This window comes from Physeter macrocephalus, chromosome 19 (genome assembly GCF_002837175.3).
Source record: "Physeter macrocephalus isolate SW-GA chromosome 19, ASM283717v5, whole genome shotgun sequence".
NCBI classification, from domain to species: domain Eukaryota; kingdom Metazoa; phylum Chordata; class Mammalia; order Artiodactyla; family Physeteridae; genus Physeter; species Physeter macrocephalus.
Genome location: NC_041232.1, coordinates 45,501,251 through 45,524,301, shown reverse-complemented (window position 1 = coordinate 45,524,301; position 23,051 = coordinate 45,501,251). Strand labels below are relative to the sequence as shown.

The window sequence follows — 23,051 nt, the reverse complement described above, 5'->3', positions numbered from 1 at the left end:
GATCCAAGTCTTTTGGGTCATACTCACTCCTGGCACTCTTAACTCTTTCTGCAATCCCCAACTCTTTCTGTAATCCCCAAATAAAACTTGACTTACCACCCAACCAGGCCATCCAAAGCCTCCCATGCAATCCTTGGAACTCATGATCTCACATCAACAAGATCCTTATAATCCTTAAACTCTTCCCTAAATGATCCCTTCAGCTTCTTTTCTAATCAAAGCCTGGCTATTCTCTGAGAGGACTGTTTTCCCAGCCACCTCTTCAATGGGGACTATGTTCTGTTCCCCATCCCCGCCCTTATATTTCACATTATTGGAGGCCGATAGCTTTTCTACTTCTTCTTCATTGCCACTCCCACATCCTTAAAACTCACCACTTTAAAGAATGTCTTCAGATTTTACCACCTGCTGCCCCTTTATGTGGCAGCTACCCACTGTTATCCTAGAAATGCCACCTCCTTCACTCTACCCTACCACTTTTTCATTGTCCATCATCCCCTCATGCCCTGACTTCCCTCCTTACTGAGCTTATATTCTATTGCCCAACCTTATAATCACATTAGTGCATACACCTGCAGCCCTCGTGTCCTTCTCTCCTATTATACTTGCCTGGTAAAGCCCTGGTCCTGGTTAAACCCAACTCTCTTCCACCTCTCCCCTCCCCCTGAGCAACTAAATGTGGACATAGAAAACCATACAGCCATGCTGGCTACTAATGAACCATGCTGGCTACTAGCCAACTCCACTAAGTTTCCCTGGTCAATGCACTCTTCCACCCTCTGAGTTAATTATTTCACACCTTCTCTCTCCTCAAATACCTTTCTCCAAAACCTCCCTCCTCACTCTCAGCTGATAGCCTTGCTTCTTAGTCCGATGAGGAGAGAAGCAATCAAAAGATAAAATCTGCATCTTGCTACTACCAAATCCATTGCTACCCGTATATTTTACATAAAACATATCTCTCTTATTACTGTTTCTGCTCCAGCTTAAAGCCTATTCCTCATTCCCTTTTGCCTACTCAAGGACTTTGGAGTACTTCTGAATTGAAAAACAGAACCAAGAACTAAATAAAATTTTCTCTCGATGCTGCATCTTCCTGCTATAATCTTCTTTTTATGTCAAAAGTCCTAAGAAGCATTGCTTATCCTCTTGCCTCTGCTTTCTTACATCTTAGTCCCTCCTGAGGAGTCCCCCCTCAGGCTTTCATGCCCTCCTGTCCACTGAAACAATGATTGTCATGGTCACCACCAACCCCCATGTTTCCAAATCCTATGGTCAGTGCTCCGTTGCTCACTCCTCTTTTTGAAACACTATTTGACATGGCTTCTAAAATACCACCATACTTTTCCTCCTGCTTCTGACAATTCCTTTTCTTTGCTAGTTTTTCTTCTTCTCCCCCAGGGCTCATTTCCAGCATTCATTATCTTCCATTTCCATACCCTTTCCCTAAAGAGTTTCATCTTGTTCTTTGATTTTAAACAATATCTCTTGACTAATGACTCCAAAATTTGCACCTGAAGCCTCATTTAGCCAGTGGCCTACCAGCCACTTATGCTTTGAGATCCTATAGTCCTCTCAAGGTTAAGTCCAAAACAGAACTCATGGCTTCTCTCCCTAACCCCCCAACTACCCCTGCCTGGCTTTCCCCACCTCGGCAAATTGCGTGACCGTCCATCCAGTTCCGCTGGCTAAAAACCTAGCAGTCGTCTTTAATTACTTTTTCTTATACCAATGCTCAATCTATCAGAAAATTTTATTGGCTGTGCCCATAGAATAGATCCCAAACTTGACCATATCTTGCCTCCACCTCCACTCAAGCCAGCTCTTACCTTGACTGTTGCGATGGCCTCGTGACAGGTCCCCCACTTCCAGAGCAGCCCTTGTACGGTCTAGTTTTTTACACAACAGCCAGAGTGATCATAATAAGAGGTAAATTAGGCCATGTTTCTCATTTGCTCAAAACTTTCCAGTGACTTCCTGATGTTCTTATGACAAAAGACGAAATTTGACACCAGTCCACAAGACACACCGTGTCTGGACCTTGATATACTTCGACTTCTGTCCAAGTCACCCCAGCATTCTTGCTGGTTTTGAGTGCATGGCCAGCCCAGGGACTTTATACTCACCTTCCCCACTGCCTGAGACGCTAATTCTGCAGATATTTGCATGGCTTGCAGAAGATATCTGTGAGCAGGTGACCATCCTACTGAAACTGGCTTCCCCTCTATCAATCCCTGCTTTATTTTTCTTTCTGGCATTTGGTAAAGAAAATATAGCATTATTATATATGTATTTATTTACAAGTCTGTATTTATTTATTTACAGAACGAGGACTTTGTCTTTCTCATTTACCAACATATTCCCAGAACCTAGAACACATAAGACACATAGTGAGCGCTCAATATATATTCTTGCAATTAATAATTGTGTTGTGTATACATGCCCGTGTGAGTGCGTGTACACACACACACACACACACACACACACACACACACAATCCTATCTGTTTATTCCTGTGGTGAAGTTTGGTACCTATATTTCAATGGTTAGTTACACATACATTAATGAAAAACAGACTTTTAGAGTTAAGACTTCAGGTGCTTTAGATGATTGTCATCTCAGTTGCTACACAGAAAATGGAATACACACTTTTGCTTCTATTTCTTGCTTTGGTGTCAATCTGTATGTAAAACGAGGTTCATTTTCATACCTTGGAGGCAGTACTGTGTTTCTTAGGCTCAACAGAGGAGATAAGCTGGTTAACCAGCTCTGAGGATGCATGTTTCCCATTTCAGTAAATGTACTTGTGATACATCACAGCAACTGTGCTTTCCCCAAATGCACAAACAGAACTTGCATGACAGTCATAGCCTACAACTGATTTCCTAATGCAAACTCTTATTGTAGTGATTGCTATTGTTTCCCTGGAGACAGAGTAGACCCTTCCACTGCTAGAGTTCTTGGATCATTTAGAAAAAGGTTCTATCCAGAGATATCACACAAGTTAGTCTCTGGAACTGATTATGTATAGACAATAACTTCATGTTTTTAAAACCTATAAACACCAAAATACAGAAATTTTACCCTAACTTTGGGATAAAACTAGTCTGATAAACATACTTGCTTTTATTATTATGGTTGATTTATTTCTATTCCAACTCATCCCTGCCACCCAGAAAAAGTGGAGGAGAAAAGAAGAAAAAAAGGAAAAACGTTTGAAGGGGCACATAAATTTTTCTTCTGACATCACTTCTCATACTGTGTTAGATAGTCCCTCTACTTAATTCATCTGCATGTTAAACCTGAGAACAGAGGCATCTTATAAAATACTTTTAAATGTGCCAAACAACAAAGGAATTTCAGTTTTAAGTGTCTCAAATATATTTTTACAGGAAAACACAGTACAAATTTTGTCAGCAGATATGATCCCCGATTTAATAGCTGGATACAACTTCCACCCATGCAAGAAAGGTAAGTGTCTATTTCTTAGGTCTGAAACATTTGTGGCTGCTTTCCTGGAAGCAAGGATGCTGAATGGTTTTCCATGATAAGGTACGCTAAACAGAGCCAGTGAAAAGCACAGGAGTCAAATACAAAACCTGGCCTGGCCAACTTAGACTAACTGCCTTATTAACTCAATGGAAAAAAATAATCAAATAAGTCAGTTATTTGTCCCAATGGAGGAAGAAAAAATTTGTATGACTTGTCTCCCTTTTTTTGTTACTAGTTAAAGTTCACTTTTTTATTGAAGTATAGTTTCTATACAATATAAGTGTACAATATAATGATTCACAATTTTTAAAGGTTATACTCCATTTATAGTTATAAAATATTGGCTATATTCCCTGTGTTGTACAATATATTCTTGTAACTTATTTTATACCTAATAGTTTGTACCTCTTAATCCCCTACCCCTATCTTGCCCCTCCCCCCTTCCCTCTCCCAATTGGTAAACACTAGTTTGTTCTCTATATCTGTGAGTCTGCTGCTTTTTTGTTATATTCAATAGTTTGTTGTATTTTTTGGATTCCACATATACGTGATATCATACAGTATTTGTCTTTCTCTGTCTGACTTATTTCACTTAGCATAATGCCCTCCATGACCTGTCTTCCTTTTCCACGTTGAATTGGTTGTTTTTTTTTTTTTTGACAAGCAGAGCTACAATTTCACTGGCTATTCCACTCTTCTTAGTTATAATATATTTAAATCTTATCATTGAAATATAAAACACCATTCTCACAATGATATGTATATACTTTGATGCAGAAGTTTCAATACTGAAGTTTTCAGGTCTCACAATCTCAAATTCATTTCATTTACCTCCTCAAATATCTCCCCATGATACATTCAAAAACAGTTGATTTGTTAGCTTACAAAAAAAAGAGTGTTGCAAAGTGTCCTCTCATTTTTAATGTATGCAGTGTTTATCTCACCCAGTTCTCCTAGCATCAAAGGACAATAAGGCAACTATGTTTATACATATTCAGTTCTCCTGACTGTTACTTAGGCAGGACACCATGTCTTAATATGCACATGTAAATTCACAGGCTAAAGGCTGAACACTTGGTTCTTTTCAAATAATATCTCAACATCTTCTTGAGCAAATTTTCCAATATAATAGTAACGATAAGCTGCAACCTATTTCCTCTTCTCGATTGGACTAAGACATAATTTTCTTTCTTATTTCCTTCATAACCTTAACATCTCCTTCTTTAAACATTCAATCAGGTTACACTGAGATCAAGTTAAATCCTTAATCATAAATTCAACGTTAAAAAGAAATTTTCAGATCATACCATTCCTCAAAAAGGTACATTACTACAGAAAGAGAGTATGGATCTCTGCTATAAAGAAACAATAGCTAACTTCCCATTCCATATAAGCATATTAAAACTCTCTTTCAGGAGACTAAAAGCTATACATTGAAAACGATGAGGCACAATATAGTCTAAGGGCCATAGACACTGTTAGAAATGTCTAGTTGTAAGGTACCTCAAGAAATTATTCTGAGTCAATTAATATCCTGACAGACTTCTCAATCCTCCTATTGTGTATACATGTATATATAAAAGCCTCTCCTGATGTCTGTCTCCAAAGTACCTTGTTTCTCTCCTTTTGGGGTTATCTTCTAGTGGCTGTTATTGTAGCTGCATCACTTTACCCTTTAATCAAAACCATTCCAAAAAATTTTATTGAAAAAAATTTTTTAAATACACATCAGTAACATGTTTGAAATGTCAGGATCTCATCACTATGGTCGCCTTTGCTGGGGGCTGTTCACCACGATAATTAACCTTCACGCCTTGGGTTTGGAAGGCGTAACTCAACGTCGCGGTCAATTATCTCACTGTAGAGCCCCTAAGGATGAGAAGTATTGCTGCAAAACCTAATTAGTAATTTTTTTAAATGTGTATTGTTTACTTGATATTCTGTAATGACTTCCTCTGAGGCACTATGGCCTATCATGGCAGGGTCCTACTTAGACAATTTTTAGCAGCTCATTGACCTGATAAAAAGACCTGCCATGGTCTGTCAGCGCCCGGCAGCCACCGTTGACAGGATGGACTGTTTAACGTTTCTTTCGAAGTCATTATGGTATATCATGTCAGGTCCCTAGTAAAAGAAGTTTTTTTTTAGATTTAGAACAATCAACTCGATAGACCAAATAAAGAGAGCCTTCCAGAGCTGAATGGGAAAAGGCAGATCTCACAAATGCCCAGTCAATCTTCTAGCTCCATATCTCCTATGGGTTGGTTGACCCAGGCAGCAATCCATAACTTAAAATGAAATTTTTCTGTCATTGCCGAGCTTCCATTCAACATAGCAAGTACAGTTAGCTACCAGCATGGTTTAATTGGTGATTAAACAAAGAAGGGGAAAAAATCTAAAATATATGAGTTACTCTTCAGATCAGAAAAGAGGTTTCTTGAGACATTTAATTGAGTTAATTTTGCATTCTATAGATCATGAGTCAAACTCACCAGAAGCTTCCCACCTCCCTCCTCCCATTAGCTGCTGCCTAACTGCTGAGAAGTTGTTATGCTGAGAAGTTACCAAACTGATTGAGAATAATAGAAACACATTGAAAGCCACCTCTGGGGTCACCCAGTCTTCCAGTGCTGGCTGGGCAAATTCCTAGGATTATTTTACCTAATCAGAGCTTCCAAAAGAATATAATAAACGTGCAGAACACCCTCCCAGTTCAGCAGAGAAATGGGCATGTGACCTCCAGGCTTACTCAACCATAGGTCAACTCATGAATTGTATGCCTGCTGCCTATGAGGTTACTGACAGAAGTGATTAGACAAAAGTACAAAGTTAAATGTAAAGCTGATGAGTTGTTTTGGTCTCAGATTTAGGATTTGATTCTTCAGTAAGAAGAGGGCAAAAATGAACACTTGGATCAATAAAAATGCTTTGGTGACTTTAATGTTGTTTTCAAAAAAAGTAGAAATTTTAGGTATTATTCTTGTGGAGATATTACCCCCTAGCTAGTCTTGGAAACAGAAAAGAAAAAGAAGGGAGGGAGGGAGGGAGGGAGAGAAAAAGCCATTTGGAGAGCACCAGTAACAAAGTTTAAGTTTCACAGACTAGGTGAAAAGCTGGAAGCAAATATAACAAAGATGTTTCCAAATTTAAATACAATGTTTCTAGTAGGCTTACAAGAAACAATGGGAGACAATATTGTGTTTAAAAAAATCTGTTGTTTTTAACCTGATGGTAGAAGTCAAAAGTTGAAACTGAGATACAATCTCAGTTTTCTGACCTAAGGGTCAGAAAGAACTTTTAAAGATCTGTACAATACGCAGGTTCAAAGTATATTTGTAGAGGTCATTGGTAATCTTTTAAACTTATCTCAATTCATTGAATATGCTCTCTGGCATTGGGACAGGGGGTGGAGGGGTGGAGGAGGGAGAGAAGAACAATTTGAAATACAAACAGTGTAATTCCATTAAAAAATCTTCAATAATCTTGAGCTTCCTTTTTCCCCAAAATAAAACAGCCTAATCAGGTGTGCTCTTCATGTGGGTAGGTGGGGCAGGGAGCATTCTCAGGAGAGACCTGGTACGGTAAAATTTTAGCCTCAAGCAAATGTTCACAGTTGCTGATAGACCATTAACTATCCAGTGTTTCTATAATGCATTTGGTGAATTCTCACTTTGGGCTTGCAAGGGAATAAGTCAGAGACTCAGAACGTTCGCTATTAAAATTTCTGCATAAAAATGCACTTTTAGTCCGGAAGTGAAACCTACTGATTTTTTTTTTCCCCCGTTCAGAACCTAACAGTGACACTGTGTGGATAAAGCTAGGAGTACACGGAGCATCAGATTAGGAACGCCTGGGCTAAAAATAGAGAGTTCTGACAGGCTCCCTCGGGTTAAGAGAGGAAGGAAGGAACCAGAACAGAAAGAGTGAGAAAACTGAACTTTAGACAAGATAAAAGGAGTTCACACTGCCAAAAGAAGATCTTTCTCTTATTCTCCACTATCTCAACTTCATTAAATAGAGGATTTTCATACTTGTCATGACTAACATTTTTCTCTTCTAAACCAGAATATAGTACATAATACATAGAAGAACTCAGAATATAGTACATTACCTACATGGTCCAAACTATGGGATTGGCCCACTAAAGATGGCCTATTAGTAAAATTAGTAAATTAATTATTTCAGACCCTCCAAAACCTGTCATAGAATCATATGGAAGAGGGATACTGACCTACCCTGGTGTCAACGATGCAAAGAAATATCTGTGTTACTTTAGTACAGATTTTTGTAGACGTGAGTCAGTCTTTTCAATCAAATATTTTAACTTGAGAAGGTAAAAGCGCTAGTAAAATAACCTTGACCTATCATATTCAATAAGAGAGCAATTGAAATCTGGTTAGAGAAATGGAAGGAACCAGTGGTCCATCTGTGTGCACTTAATTTTGCTATTGTTATTAAACCTAATTTTATATTTAGATGAGTTTTTACTTCTTTATACCAGGAAATCCAAAATGTTTTAAGTTATTAATCCCCTTGATAATCTGATTAAAAACTTCCCCCCAAAATCTTTCTCCAAACATATTCCAAAAAATGCACATATATACATAAATATATATAAAATACATGACATTTTATTTTAAAATTCTTTTTACAATTTCAGAGCTTCATATATCCCTCAGAAGACATGGGCCCAGGATAACAACAACCCTTATTTAATGAAATCTATCTCACTTGCTCTTTATTCTCCTTCCTACTTTTATCCTTCTCTCTTTTTCCTTTCATCATCTTTGTGTTTTGCACAGCACATATTTCTTTCGAAACCATCAGGAAAATATAGGGAAAAAACCCATAGCCAAAATATTACTCTCAAACTATCAATGATGCTAACAATTCTAGGACTATCCAGAAAAACTGAACCTTACGATCTAGCAATCCCACCTTCGCATATACTGTATCCAAAGGAACTAAAATCAGTATCTTGAAGAGATATCTGCACTCCCACGTTCATTGCAGCATTATTCACAAGAGCCAAGATGTGGAAACAACCTAAGTGTCTGCTGACAGATAAATAGATAAAGAAAATGTGGTGAATATATATAATGGAATATTATTCTGCCATAGAAAAGAAGGAAATCCTGCCATTTGTATGACAAACTTGGATGAAACTGAAGGTGATCATGCTAAGTGAAATGCCAGACTGAGAAAGACAAATACTATATGATATCACTTATATGTGGAATCTTATTTTAAAAGTCAAACTTAAAGAAACAGATTAGAATGGTGGTTGACAGGGGATAAGGGTGGGGAAAATGGGGAGAGATTGGTCAAAGGGTACAAACTTTAAATTATAAGTAAATTCTGAGGATCTTATGTACAGCATGGTAACTATAGTTAATAATACTGTATTGTTTACTTTAAATTTGCTGAGAGAGTAGATCTTAAGTGTTCTCACAAGAAAAAAGTTACTACATGAGCTGGTGGATGTGTTAATTAATTTGATTGTGAAAATCATTTTACAGTGTATGCACATATCAAATCATCACATTGTACCCTTTACGTGTATTACAGTTTTGTCAATTATACCTCAGTAAAGCTGGAAAAAATAAAATAAAACTGCATATATCACCATCCATAACATATGCCATACATTTATGGGATAAATTATACAAAAACACTAAAGAATTTAGTCATCACTTAAAATACTATTCAGAAGAGTTTATATACAAACATCTTGATAGCTGATTTTTAAAACCTTTTTATCCAAATAATATCAACTGATAGCTCCTGAGCATGAACAAAATGTTGTACACTATGACAAGCACTTTACGCATGTGTTCACAAATAACCCCATGAGGAAGGTACCATCATAATCTCTATGTTTCAGATGAGCAATCTGAGGCTGAGGGTGTTAAGTAACATGTCAAAGCCCACACACCCAATAAGTCATATAGCCAGGCAATCTGATTCCAGAGAACAAACTGTTCATCAAGATGCTATATACTGCTTCCCAGAGGTTTTGACAGTAAACACAACTTGGAAAATCTCCAAACAATATAGGTTTACCTGATTTAAAACCTCTAGGGCTCCTCATTTTGCTGTTGACATTGCCCAAGAGTCTTTGCATCAATTTTTATAAAGACCATTAATTCAATAAACATAAATTATGTTCTCTGAGGAGCTTGGCACTTCACAATTGTACTTTTTCAGTATTGAACCATATGTTATCCTTATGAAGTATATTATTCCAGTAGCATGAATGAGAAAAAAAGAAGCAAAAGGTCAAGGACTTGCTTAAGATTTCAACCTAGTCATCCTAACTCCAAATCTTTGAGTCCTCTTCCAACCTCTTTTCTCCCTCATCTCTCATATATTATTAGTAACTAAGCCTTACATCCTCCTTTAAAATATCTTGCATCACCTCTTTTCATGTCTTCTACTAAAACTCTAATTCAGGTCCTCAATCTCTCACTCCTAGATTATATTCTCCCTCAGAACTGGCCTCCCTGTCTCCAGTCCTTTCAACACAGTTTGCATGTCTTTTGCCTTTGATGGCAGGTGGGATAATTTAATAAATAGTCTCTCTTGAAAAGAGACTTTAAAATACCCTTATAGGTTCGTAAGAATCAACACCAAAAGCTACACAGATGAAATTCTTAATATGGGTTATATAAGAAAAAGATTTCAACACGATATTCAGTTGAAAAAGTTTCTCTATTTGCAGTCTTACTGGGAGGAAAAAAGAAAAAAATGATAATTGAAGAAAAATTTTGATGATGTAGTTCTCTTATAAATTGGGAACAATGACCCTTGAAGGACCATAAAGAAAGTGAATGTCAAGATAATTTATTATTGTTGCATTATCTACCTCATTTTTCACTTTGTCTTACTGAGCTGTGATATCCTTTCAAGGTACCAAATATCCCAAACATTAGTGAACACTTTAACAGTGTATAAAAAGCAAGATAAAAAGAGCTGAAACAAAGAGTTCGTGAATTTCTCCTCTACTGTGACTTTAGTATGGATAATCTTAACCAGCATGGGCACTGCAGATGGTTACTGTACAAGGTCTCAGATTTAGAAGGGAATTAGTGTAATTTCCGAAGGTCTACACCCCTTTCTGAAGCAGGATGTCCCCGCTTCCCATGACTGACTGGGCTCCTTTTGTGATTTACATTGGGTTGTTTTGTTTTTTGGTTTTTTTCATTGTAGAAGAGCCAGTTTCTATGCCTGTCGGTTGGACAAACATTTATACGTTATTGGTGGACGGAATGAAACTGGCTACTTGTCCAGCGTGGAGTGCTATAACCTAGAAACAAATGAATGGCGTTATGTGTCCCCTTTGCCACAGCCTCTGGCAGCTCATGCAGGAGCAGTGCACAATGGGAAAATATACATTTCAGGCAAGTCATTCATCCACTTTGTGTTACAAAGTTCAGTTCCAAGGCATTTTCTTGACTTGTGTGTCTATGCTTAATTCACAGGGGGTGTACACAATGGAGAATACGTCCCATGGCTATATTGCTATGATCCCGTCATGGATGTCTGGGCTCGAAAACAGGATATGAACACAAAACGCGCCATCCACACTTTGGCTGTAATGAATGATCGATTGTATGCAATTGGAGGAAATCATTTGAAAGGTGTGTTTGGTTTTTTTTTAATCACAATAACATTTGCATCTCATGTTTCTTGCTACGGGGGTTTCTCGTTAGATAATCATAGTTAACCAAGTAAAAAGGTTGACCAAATAAAATCTACTCTTTGCAAATTAGCAGTACCCTTGGGCAAGCACTTATTTTGGCTCTCCTGCAGATAGGATTATTTTGAAGTTACCACATACATTAAAGAAATGAATAATGATGTCTACAGAAAATTTTAAAAACTAGAGCATTAATAACTGAAAAGCACAATTTGTTGTAACAATGAATTCAGTAAAATAAATTATTCCTTATCACCAAAATTATAGTAATGGATTTTTTCCAGAAAATTGTTTTTGTAATAGTCATAAAGAACTTTAGTCAGAGAAGCACAAAGAAGCGTGTATGTGATTTTTCTTGAAGAAAACAGTAGAATTTCATGTCTAAATTTAGAATTATTTCTTTGAAGAGTTTAATATCAAACCATCTATGATTCTCAAATTCTTTCCATTTGCTTTTTTAATCAGTAACATTTAAAGCATAGTCTTTTTAGAGCCATATTTTGGCTTGTTTCCCTCCTCGTGTATGTATGTGACTGCAACTTTTTTGTAGTTTGTGTGCATGTGTGTAACACTGAATTTGACAGGAAAGCGGAGAGACCTGTGATACTGAGAACATTATTGAACTGCTTTGAGCTTCAGTTTTCTCATCTGAAAATGAAGAAGGTGGTCAAGTTGTTCTCTAAAATCTCTTCCAGCTCTGACTGTCCATGATCTTTGAAATTGAACAAAATGAGAAACAGGCCATCTGGGTATGGCACATAAGGCGATTCTGTGCATTTATTTTCCAATCATATACCCATCTTAAACCATGAGTTAGTTATAGACATTTTTTCTCTTTTTCATAATACATATTTACCCCTAAATGTAATAAATACTGGACAAGTGTAATTTTTAAGTAAGTATTTCCAAGTTCATATTTAATCAGAAATGTCAATATTCTGGTCTAGATCTGCTTCTCAACTTAGAGGTCTCCTCAGTGGAAGGGAATTTATCTTTACTGCGTCAGACTCTTCCCTTTTCATTCTTTTTTGCTTTCACTGGTGCACTTTCATTTCAATCCATACACCATTCATTCCTTCGCATCAACGTATTTTATATTAACTTTGTAGCTTTCTGCATTAAAATATGACTTCTAATTTCTTTTGCACAAGAATGCCTAATATTTTAGGAACATTTAATATTTAAGGTTATACTTGGACAGAAAAGACTTGGGTAATGACAACCTAAATGAAAAATAGCACATGCACATCAGAATTAGGTTAGCTCAGGAAGACATGGTGAAAGGAGGAAAGAGTATGGATTTTGCATCTAAGCCTGGGTCTGCATCCCAGTTATGTACTGAGAGTTGTGTGATCTTACTCTAGACATTTACCTCATGTCTGTAAAAAAGGGGTAATTATCCTTTCCTTGGTAATTGTGAGGGTTATAGTCAATGAATGTACTCGGTACAGAGAAGGCACACATATCCTCATAGATGCCACTAGGGAAACTTGCCCAAATCCCCATTTCATATAAATGCTTCAACAATTATCATCAAACTCTTAATGTTAAAGGAAAGGATTGTATCACAGGGTCGCAGTAAGCACATTGCTCTGTTGCTCCCAAATGTGATTTATCCCAAATGTGTTGCTCCCTTATGTGATTTATTTTATGTAAAAAGTTAGTGGCCTGAAATAGTCTGTCCACCACTTCAAGAGTGAAAATTTTTCTGATTTTTGGTCTACCTCTTTAATTACTTTGAAGAGACCGGTATGTTGACTAATTTACCATATGTGTTGTGATTGTCAGCTAGCAAACATCCATAGCATGTGTTTAACCATTAAAAAAAAAAAAAAAATCCTTAAAGGTTTGTTCTTCTCGGTGACCCTGAAGCTCCCATTAAGGATTTTTCACTCCCTAAATGAAAGCCAGGGCTTCAGTGGAGTCTGGGGAAATGAGTTGTTCTCTGCAACCTAGTTACTGCTCCAGCCACTGAGAAATTTTATCAAAAGTGGGAAAAGTCTTTCAGAGGACGATAGCCCCCTACTCTAAACCTTGATCCTTAGTAGATACTGGAAACCATTCACATCATCACAGCTGTTTATACATATAGTCAGACTGTAAAAAAAAGAAAAAAAAGCTTTTGAGAGAACTGAATGTTCACTTAAGAAAAGCAATAAAGTTTAGTCTGTAAAAGTGTGACCTTTGAAGCCTGTTCACCAGGATTCAAATCTCAGCCTATCCAATGGCTGTATGACTAACTCAGGTCATTAACTTGCTCTGTTCCTCAGTTTCTCCTCTATAAAATGAATATAATGGTCTCTATAGGATGCTTGAGGGGGTTAAATGAGCTCCTTTATACAAAGCACTTAGAAAACAACCAGCTTATTGTAAGCAGTCTATAAAATGCTTGCTTTAGCTATTACTATTTTAAACCTTTTAAAATAAGGTTTAAATAAACCTTTACTGATACTCCAAGGTAAATCAGCTTTTACCAATGAAATCTAGGCAGGCATTTTTGCTTTAAAGTAATCCAAAGCATCCAGGGTTGGAGTGTCGGTGGTGATGCTTTGGTGGGGGGCGGGGGGAGGGTTGTTTGTCTGTTTGTTTCTTAGGTCTTTCTGACATGTCTCCCAATTTCACCAGTCAGCTTATACATGTGTCTTCAAAGACACAATTATCTACTTCTTGGCCCTCGTCCTTTTGCAGAAAGAAGCCCTAGCCTTAAATTGGGACCCTGAGAGTTTATTCTGTGGTGATTCCATTATGCTGTGTCACTTAGGTTTCTCCCACCTCGATGTAATGCTCGTGGAATGCTATGACCCAAAAGGTGACCAGTGGAATATTCTCCAGACTCCCATTTTGGAGGGTCGCAGTGGTCCTGGCTGTGCAGTGCTAGATGACAGCATTTACCTTGTGGGAGGTTACAGCTGGAGTATGGTACGTGTCCACATTTACCTCTTCCTCCTTTTTATTTGTGCTTCCTTTTTGTTTCTCTCCAAATGTGTTACCACCCACACAAGTACCTTTTAAGAGTAACATGTTTTTATGCACGCAGTAAATTGCTTTAAGCTGTAAAATAGACTCAGTGTGGTCGCTGTAGAGCTGTCTTGCTATCTGGTCAATTGTACTGCAAAATGTGGTAGGTCTCTGCTTCCCTCCCACCCCCATGCTTTCCAACTAAAAGTCAGACTGAAGTGGTTTTTACAAATGTTCTATTAAAACTGTTTGACTGGGAGAGTCTGAAAAGTTTCTGACCAGCTAAGCATAAAAAATGGAAATTAATTGTTCAGTTACCCACAAATTCTATTTAGGATTATGTAATTTGCCATTGCTTTCCACTTTCCCCTCTCTTTATGATGAAAATTTCTAAACATACACAAAAACTGAGGGTTCAACGGGCCCTTGTTAACGCACCATCCAACTTTGACATCCATCAGTGCTTTGCAGTACTTCCTTCATCTATCCTCCCTCCCAAAATTTTGGTTGAAGCAATTTGAAGCAAATTCTAGACATGTTATTTCACCCTAAATGCTTCAGTATTCCTCTAAAAAAAAAAAAATCACTTGTTTATGTAAACACACTATCATTATCACACTCAATAAAATTAACAATAATTCCTTTATATGCAATCCATTTTCAAGTTTATCCCATTGACTTGAATAAAAATGTATTTTTCAAATTGATATGTTCAAATCGGGATCCAAAAAGTCTCACTTGTATTTGGTTATTATATCTCATACATGTCTTACAATCTGGAGAATTACTCCTGCCCCTCTTCCTGTCCCATGCCATTGTCTTGTTGAAAAAGCAAGGTCAGTTATCTTATAGAATATCTGACACTCTCTCGAATTGCCTAATGATTTCCTATGTTGTCATTTAAAAGTAGTCCTCTGTCTCCCTATTTCCTATAGACTGGAAGTTAGAGATAAGGACTTAAGTTCAGCTTTTCTCTGTTTTAAATTTTTTTGTTATTTATGTACCATTTATTTATCTATTTATTTATTTGTCTATTTATTTATTTTAGCGAGAACACGTAAGGAGGTGGCTGTGTAATTCAGATAACATCACATCAGAAGACACATAGGGTCTAATGGTCTACACAGTCACTTTTTAAATGATGACCGTTCCTATATTCTCCTATTTATATGTGTTGGTTTTATAAGATTAATTTGGGATTTTAATAATATTAATTAGTTTTATTTCTTTTGCATCCAACAAGATTGTTATATAAAATTTGGAGGAGCTTTTAAAAGCTATTAGTTATTTGGAAGTGAATGTGTATTGACATATATCACTAGATATTGGTACATGTGCCCTTTTGCTAGTGGAAATTGATAGCTGCAAGAGTATGTATGTTTGGAACCAGACACCAGGAATACACTTTCAGAAAATGATTATGTTGGTTGGGATTTTTGTTTGTTTCTTGCCTATGGTAAAAACAAAGCTGCTTTGGTTTAGGAAGGGAAATATTATACAAGCACTAGCCTCAGAGGTTGACAAAGGAAACAAGATTAAAGACATTTTTATTTCTCATGTGGCCTTTTCAAAATAAATAAGTCAATGTGTGAAGAAGTTGGCACGTCTTCATTTCCAGTTTATTTTAAACTGGTTTTGAACCCCATCTCTGATTCTCTATAGTAGTAAGATAAAAATGGTAAAGTGAGGTGACAATCTAAAATCCAATTTACTTCTTTTATTTGAATATTTAAGATAAATTTTTCCTTTTTTTTAAACTTAAACCAGAGGGATAATTTCCAACTTGAGGTAAGTTATCATAATGGATTTATAAATCATCTAGGGTGTTGTAGGTGCTTGACTTTTATTATTAGTCACACACACATACAAAAACCCAGATTTTGAAATCTTGCCAATCCCAAATTTTCCCTTAGAGTACAATGGTTTAAAATCCATTGCTTTCATTTGGAATTTTTTAGCAAGAGCAGAGAAAAAATATTGTCTTCCTAATGTAAATGTGATAAATAAGCTTGCTGTGGCAATTCTCTAAAGGCTCTCTGCTCTGCCATTCCAGGGAGCCTACAAGTCATCTACAATATGCTATTGTCCAGAAAAAGGCAGCTGGACAGAACTTGAAGGAGACGTAGCAGAACCACTGGCAGGCCCAGCCTGTGCAACAGTTATCCTGCCTGCCTGTGTACCTTACAACAAATAACACCAGGAAACCCTGGAATGAACAGTATCACATTCTAGGAAGCAATGACAGGTGACATCCCTATTATAATAGGAACAATACATCCTAATGGTACAACTGCCGAAACTCCATTCTTGGTTTCTGATGATTTACAAGAAGCTACAAAAGAAAAAGACCTGTCCTTTAACAGGTACTCTGTGTGTAACTCGGATTACACCGAACTTCCTGTGGTGACAGACTCTTCCATTTCAGACTGGTTTTAACTTGTCCCAGCTTTACAAAAACTCCTCACATGGATCTCAACTTTCAAAAGGAGAAAGATAAAATACAGGAGAGTGCCCCCAGAGAGACTTAAGATCAGTATTGTGCATTGTAGTCTACCTGCATGTGATCTATGTTGAAGTTTTGGGGATATTGTGTTCATGAATGATTCAAGATTTGACCCACCAAAATACTCACACTGCATTACAGAAATTGCCACTTGATTCTATATTCCTAACCTGTGGCTACTTCACAGATTCCGTAGGCAACACAGTTATAGAAAATCATATAAGATTAAAGAGGAACATTTTTGTTTCCATATAACTTCATTTCATATACCTTCTGCCCCTTACAGCATCTCGTGGGAATATAGACGAGAAAGATATTGGCTCTTGTAGCAATTGCTTTCTGCCCTGTAGGTTCCAGGCTAGCCAGAGTCATAATTTCTGTGTCCTCAATTTTATCCAAAAGATTAAGACAAAATACGCTGTGTCACTATTCAGTTTATAGAGGCTCACGCTTTCTCATTTGGAGCAGCATGTAAGTCATGAATACACCAGGTCTTTGCTTCAAAAATATAGGACTGACAAAGACAGTCATGCAATATTGAATATTCTGTGAATAGCACATCTGACCCAAACTTAACCCCTAATGAAAACTGAGAGATTGCTTTCGGAAATTCAGGGACGAAAAGACAGATTTCTCTTAAAACCTGTCCCCTTTTCTCTCTGTCCCTAAAACACACAACTTGAAGAGCCTCAGGAGCAAACCGTAGCTACTAACAAAATACCTCCCCCTCGGCTCTAAAAAAAGCTCTAGATGTGGCTCTAGCAAAGCCCAGGACGGACCCTCCTTCTTCCCCCAACTCATCACATTTCTTTGTTATCACCAGAGATGCCTGGGCTCAGTTAAGCGAGCAATAGCTAGCTGTCTTGAGAAGCATGAGGAATTTAGGAGCGGAAGGTCAGGAGAGCATGAGACAGTGGCAGTGCGGCCCATCAAAAGAGAAAAGCTAGGGCTTCCCTGGTGGCGCAGTGGTTGAGAGTCCGCCTGCCGATGCAGGGGACGCGGGTTCGTGCCCCGGTCCGGGAAGATCCCACATGCCGCGGAGCGGCTGGGCCCGTGGGCCGTCCGCAACGAGAGAGGCCACAACAGTGAGAGGCCCGCCTACCGCAAAAAAAAAAAAAGAGAGAGAAAAAGTAGCAGGAACACGGATTTGCTTTTCAAGCTCTTCAGAGCTGGCACAACAATAGTTAGGAATAAATCAAAGCCTAAAATATTTTGTGAATCACCCAGAGATGTTGTTGAATCCCTCAACAAGTGTGTCTTTCAAAAACAACCTCACAGGGAAGCCACAGATTTTAAATGTCTTGGTGATAAGTTTTCGCTGTGGAGCATGTCCAGATGGATGGGTGTACTAGAATCCAATGCCGTTTCTACAGTAAAGTGCAATCTTTGTTGTTTTTGTATTTATTTGTATGTTCAGATCCAAAGGATCCGTTGTAAAAATATATATATAAATATATATATATCCAGTGCAATCAACTTTCATTTCTTTTTTCCCTGATCGCATATGAGTATAGAGAAAAAAAGAACAGTTACAGTACTTTGTGAGAAAATCCCATCTGACGTCATGAAGAATACAAGGTCTCCTTCAAAACCTTTTATCGTCAACGGTCCCCATTTCTTCTGAAAGTCACCATTTATACAAGGGTATTTGCTTTCCTTGGACTTGTTCTTCATTTATTTTTTATTTCTAGCCAAAATAAAAGCATTTATGAGAACTATAAGTAAAGCTTTCTGTATTTCAGAAAGGCACAAACTATTAGAAAGTGAAAAGTGAATAAATAAGTCACAGAGAATGTAAATTTTGTACAGTATTAGAATGTGTAAATGAAGCTTGCTTGGAAGGGGAAAACTTTAAATAAAAACTTTATGTACTAATTCAACTGTCTCTCCTATTCTGACTTATAAAGCATGTGTATAAATCTACACATTAAATTGTTTGAAGGTTTGTAATAGGTAAATGCATAAATATTTTTATTCTGCAGATATACTTTACAAGTTTATTTAGCTTCCTGGCAGTATGTAGTATGTACGTAGTACGAACAATGTTAAAAATTACGGAATGTTTCAGAGAAAAGTGTTGTGAGTTAAAAATCATGAATTGAATCTGGTTTTTCCACTGTAAGAGTGTTGCAATAAGGCACACTTAAGATCTGATAACCAAGTATTTATAGAAATTGCTAGAAGCACCATATGCATTAAATAATACTTGCACACTTAGGATAAATGAATCACATATTTAATTAGGTCAATTATCTAAATATATAGTGTTCCATTTTATTTTCTTTTTAGAAATCTGAAAAAGAAGCTGTGCAGGGCAAGGAAAGGACTGGGCTATGGAAGACAACAGGAGTAACTGAGGCACGTGGCTACAGGTTTGGGCAAGCTTCCAGGTAAAGAGCCTGAAAGCTAGAAAGAATTTAATGCTTCCCAGCCAAATATTCCATTATTAATGATTAAACTGATAATTAGAGGGTCATTTGACCCTCTGTAGTATTCTACAGAAGCAAGAGTAATGGAGTTTCTTTTGCCCACTGAATCTTCAGCTCTCCATGCTAGTGTAGCATAGCAGAAAAGGCCTTTCTCTATAGTAGCTTCTTATCCTGAGCCAATGGCTAGTTGTTGCAGAACTTCTTTCATATACTGTGAAGCCCCAAGAGCTCTAGTGCTGACCAGTTATCATGATCAGTTAAGCAAATATACTTGGCTTTTTCCTAATCCCAAGGGACCACCTATTTTAAGTCCATAACTAAACTAAAACTGGCTAAACTTGGAGGAGTGAGTATAGGACCAGATTTTTTAATTACTTAGGCTGTGTCTGTGGTCTTAAAATTAGTACCTGTGTTTGTTCTCCCCTGTAAGGGCCAAATTTCTATTTTCCCAGCTGCTTGACACTTAACATCACTTAACAAACTCATCATTATCAACATTGTAATACCAAGTATTTATTGAACATATCCCAAAAGGCATCACTGTAAATGCCAGGCTTCTGATTAAACCTGGTTCTCTAGGTTAAAATATTTTTAAATGAACAAGCAAACCAGCTAAAATAAGATTGGTAAAGCATACCAAAGCCAATTAATACACACTGCTGGGTATCTTAACAGACTGAGTTCCCGTAGATGAGGTAGGAGGAAGACCATGACTGATCAAGCCTGACTTTCTAGAAGTGCCTGACCTAGAGGATGTTGGAACTTTGGTGGAAAATAAAATGGCAATAAGAAGCAGCAGAAAGGTCAATATAAGAAGAAAATAGGACTTCCCTTGTGGCATAGTGGTTAAGAATCCACCTGCCAATGCAGGGGACACGGGTTCGAGCCCTGGGAAGATCCCACGTGCCACGGAGCAACTAAGCCCGTGCGCCACAACTACTGATCCTGCACTCTAGAGCCCTCAAGCCACAACTACTGAGCCCGCGTGCCACAACTACTGAAGCCCACGCACCTAGAGCCTGTGCTCCACAACAAGAGAAGCCACTGCAATGAGAAGCCCATGCACCGCAACAGAGTAGCCCCCGCTCACCACAACTAGAGAAAAGCCCACACAGCAACGAAGACCCAGTGCAGCCAGAAATAAGTAAATAAATTTATTTTTTTAAAAAAGAAGAAGAAAATATCCAAGTAGTTAGTCTGTTCGATTTGTACAGCTGTAAAGTGCTGCTCTGCATCAAGCATTAAATATGGGCCACATATTGGGTGGGGTTTCCTAATGGCGTTATTGGCTGGCTCTATTTGGTGCAAAAACACAGGGTTCAGTTCTAGAGATAAGTACCGATAATGTGCTTCAAGAATGCAGCACAATGGGATAGGACTAAGGAAAAAGTCTTCTACAAATTGAAGCTTGAGTGGCTTATTCCATTCTATTCCAGGCTGTTGCCTAGCATATATTAAGGACTTGGTAAATGTCAGTTCTTAACACTAGCAGGAGTAGCAGCATTACCTTAGTGTTTTCAGCTCACTGAAGATGTTCAAAACAAGATGGCTGGAGTGAGTTGACATTTAAGACTGTCTATTCAGGCTCAGGGGAATTACATCACTTCAGGCAAAGTGATCCTTGATCGTGACCTCTCCTTCCATTTTTTCACTTATTAAGTGGACTCTTCCTCTGTGACCTTCCAAATCCCCTATGTACAAAAAAATGACATATGGGAATAGGCAGGAGGGAAGGTGAAAATTTGGCTGCAAGACGAAGGCATCCTACATTTACAGAGAAGGCAAGCTCCTGGCTTCCCATCAAGTCCCTCAAATCTGGGCCATTTGGTAACTGATTGAACTAAATTAGGGAAAAAGAATAAAGGAATAGGGTTTAGTTATGAATTCAAAGTTATATCAGCAATATTATAACAAACAACATAACACTTCCACTAGCTTCACATTTGTTATGGGCCAGGCATTCTACTAGGCATTTTATACATGTTTTCTTATTTACTCCTCTGAACAGCTCTATAAAGGAAATGTTAGTTGTATGTGAAAGGTAAGGACACATGCTCAGAAAGGGTAAACTATATGATAAAGTTAAACAGCTCATAGGTAGCAGAGCAAGGATTCAAACTAAGGCTTTAATCTTAGGCCACCTCAAACCACCACACTCTCTTGCTCCCAAAATAAATTTCTTAATCATTTGAAGTCTCATAGGAATTCCTGGTAGATTGACTGCTTTTTCCAAATGCAAATAGGATGTGTTAGAGGGGAAAGTGAACAATTAATGATGGTGCATTATGGCAAATGCTATATTGTTGTCCTGAATGAACCACTGGGAAGAGTGAGCAGGGGAAGGAACTTGCTCTGTGACCTTGGGGATACATTTAGTCTCTCCAACTTCAGTTTTGTCATCTGTATATGGAATGATAATCTCATCTTCAAAACATTACTGGGAAAATCATATGTAAAGTATGTGGAGACGAGACCTTCAAGATGGCGGAGGAATAAGACGTGGAGATCACCTTCCTCCCCACAAATACATCAGAAATACATCTACATGTGGAACAACTCCTAGAGAACACCCACTGAACGCTGGCAGAAGACCTCAGACTTCCCCAAAGGCAAGAAACTCCCCACTTACCTGGAGAGGGCAAAGGAAAAAACAAAAATCAGAGACAAAAGAATAGGGACGGGACCTGCACCTCTGGGAGGGAGCTGTGAAGGAGGAAATGTTCCCACACACTAGAAGCCCCTTCACGGGCGGAGACTGCGGGTGGCAGAGGGGAAAGCTTCAGAGCCGCGGAGGAGAGCGCAGTAACAGGGGTGCAGAGGGCAAAGCGGAGAGATTCCCGCACAGAGGATCAGTGCCGACCAGCATGCATCAGACTGAGAGTCTTGTCTGCTCACCCACTGGGTCGGGCAGGGGCTGGGAGCTGAGGCTCAGGCTTGGAGGTCAGATGCCAGGGAGAGGACTGGGGTTAGCTGCATGAAGACAGGTTGAAGTGGGCTAGTGTGCCACAACTAGCCGGGAGGGAGTCTGGGAAAAACTCTGGAACAGCCGAAGAGGGAAGAGACCATTGTTTTGGAGTGCATGAGGAGAGGGGTTTCAGAGCACCGCCTAAACAAGCTCCAGAGATGGGAGTGAGCCATGGCTATCAGCGTGGACACCAGAGACGGTCATGAGAAGCTAAGGCTGTTGCTGCAGCCGTCATGAAGCCTGTGTGCAAGCACAGGTCACTATCCACACCTCCCCTCCCAGGAGCCTGTGCAGCCCACCACTTCCAGGGCCCTGGGATCCAGGGTCCCAGAATCCCACTTCCAGGGTACCCCGGGAGAACACACAGCGTGCCTCAGGCTGGTGCAACATCACGCCGGCCTCTGCTGCACGCAGGCTCGCCCAGCATTCCGTACTCCTCCCTCCCGCCCCCACGGCCTGAGTGAGCCAGAGCCCCCTAATCAGCTGCTCCTTTAACCCGTCCTGTCTGGGTGGGAACAGATGCCTTCAGGCGACTTACACGCAGAGGCGGGGCCAAGTCCAAAGCTGAATCCCAGGAGCTGTGCAAGCAAAGAAGAGAAAGGGAAATCTCTCCCAGCAGCCTCAGGAGCAGTGGATTAAATCTCCACAATCAACTTGATGTACCCTGCATCTGTGGAATACCTAAATACACAACGACTCATCCCAAAATTTAGGCAGTGGACTTTGGAGGCAAGTGTACACTTGGGGTTTGATTTCTGCATCTAATTTGTTTCTGGTATTATGTTTATCTTAGTTTAGTATTTAGAGTTTATTATCATTGGTAGATTTGTTTATTCATTTGGTTGCTCTCTTCCTCCTTTTTTTAATATATAGATATATATTTTTTTTTCCTTTTTCTCTTTTTGTGAGTGTGTATGTGAATGCTTCTTTGTGTGATTTTCTCTGAATAGCTTTGCTTTCACCATTTGTCCTAGGGCTCTGTCTGTCCGTTTTCTTAGTGTAGTT

General features: G+C 38.6%; 1 protein-coding gene across 1 annotated transcript in view; it reads left to right on the top strand.

Moving 5' to 3' along the window:
* The window catches only part of KLHL14 (kelch like family member 14), a 98,647-nt gene extending 80,999 nt beyond the window's left edge, over positions 1-17,648 (top strand). The window contains exons 4-8 of the mRNA XM_024121133.2: positions 3,393-3,471; positions 10,702-10,892; positions 10,974-11,132; positions 13,953-14,110; positions 16,203-17,648. Of these exons, the coding sequence (XP_023976901.1) occupies positions 3,393-3,471; positions 10,702-10,892; positions 10,974-11,132; positions 13,953-14,110; positions 16,203-16,343 (728 nt within the window). The 3' untranslated portion in view covers positions 16,344-17,648. The remainder of the gene's footprint in view (positions 1-3,392; positions 3,472-10,701; positions 10,893-10,973; positions 11,133-13,952; positions 14,111-16,202) is intronic.
* Positions 17,649-23,051: the final 5,403 nt, after the last annotated feature.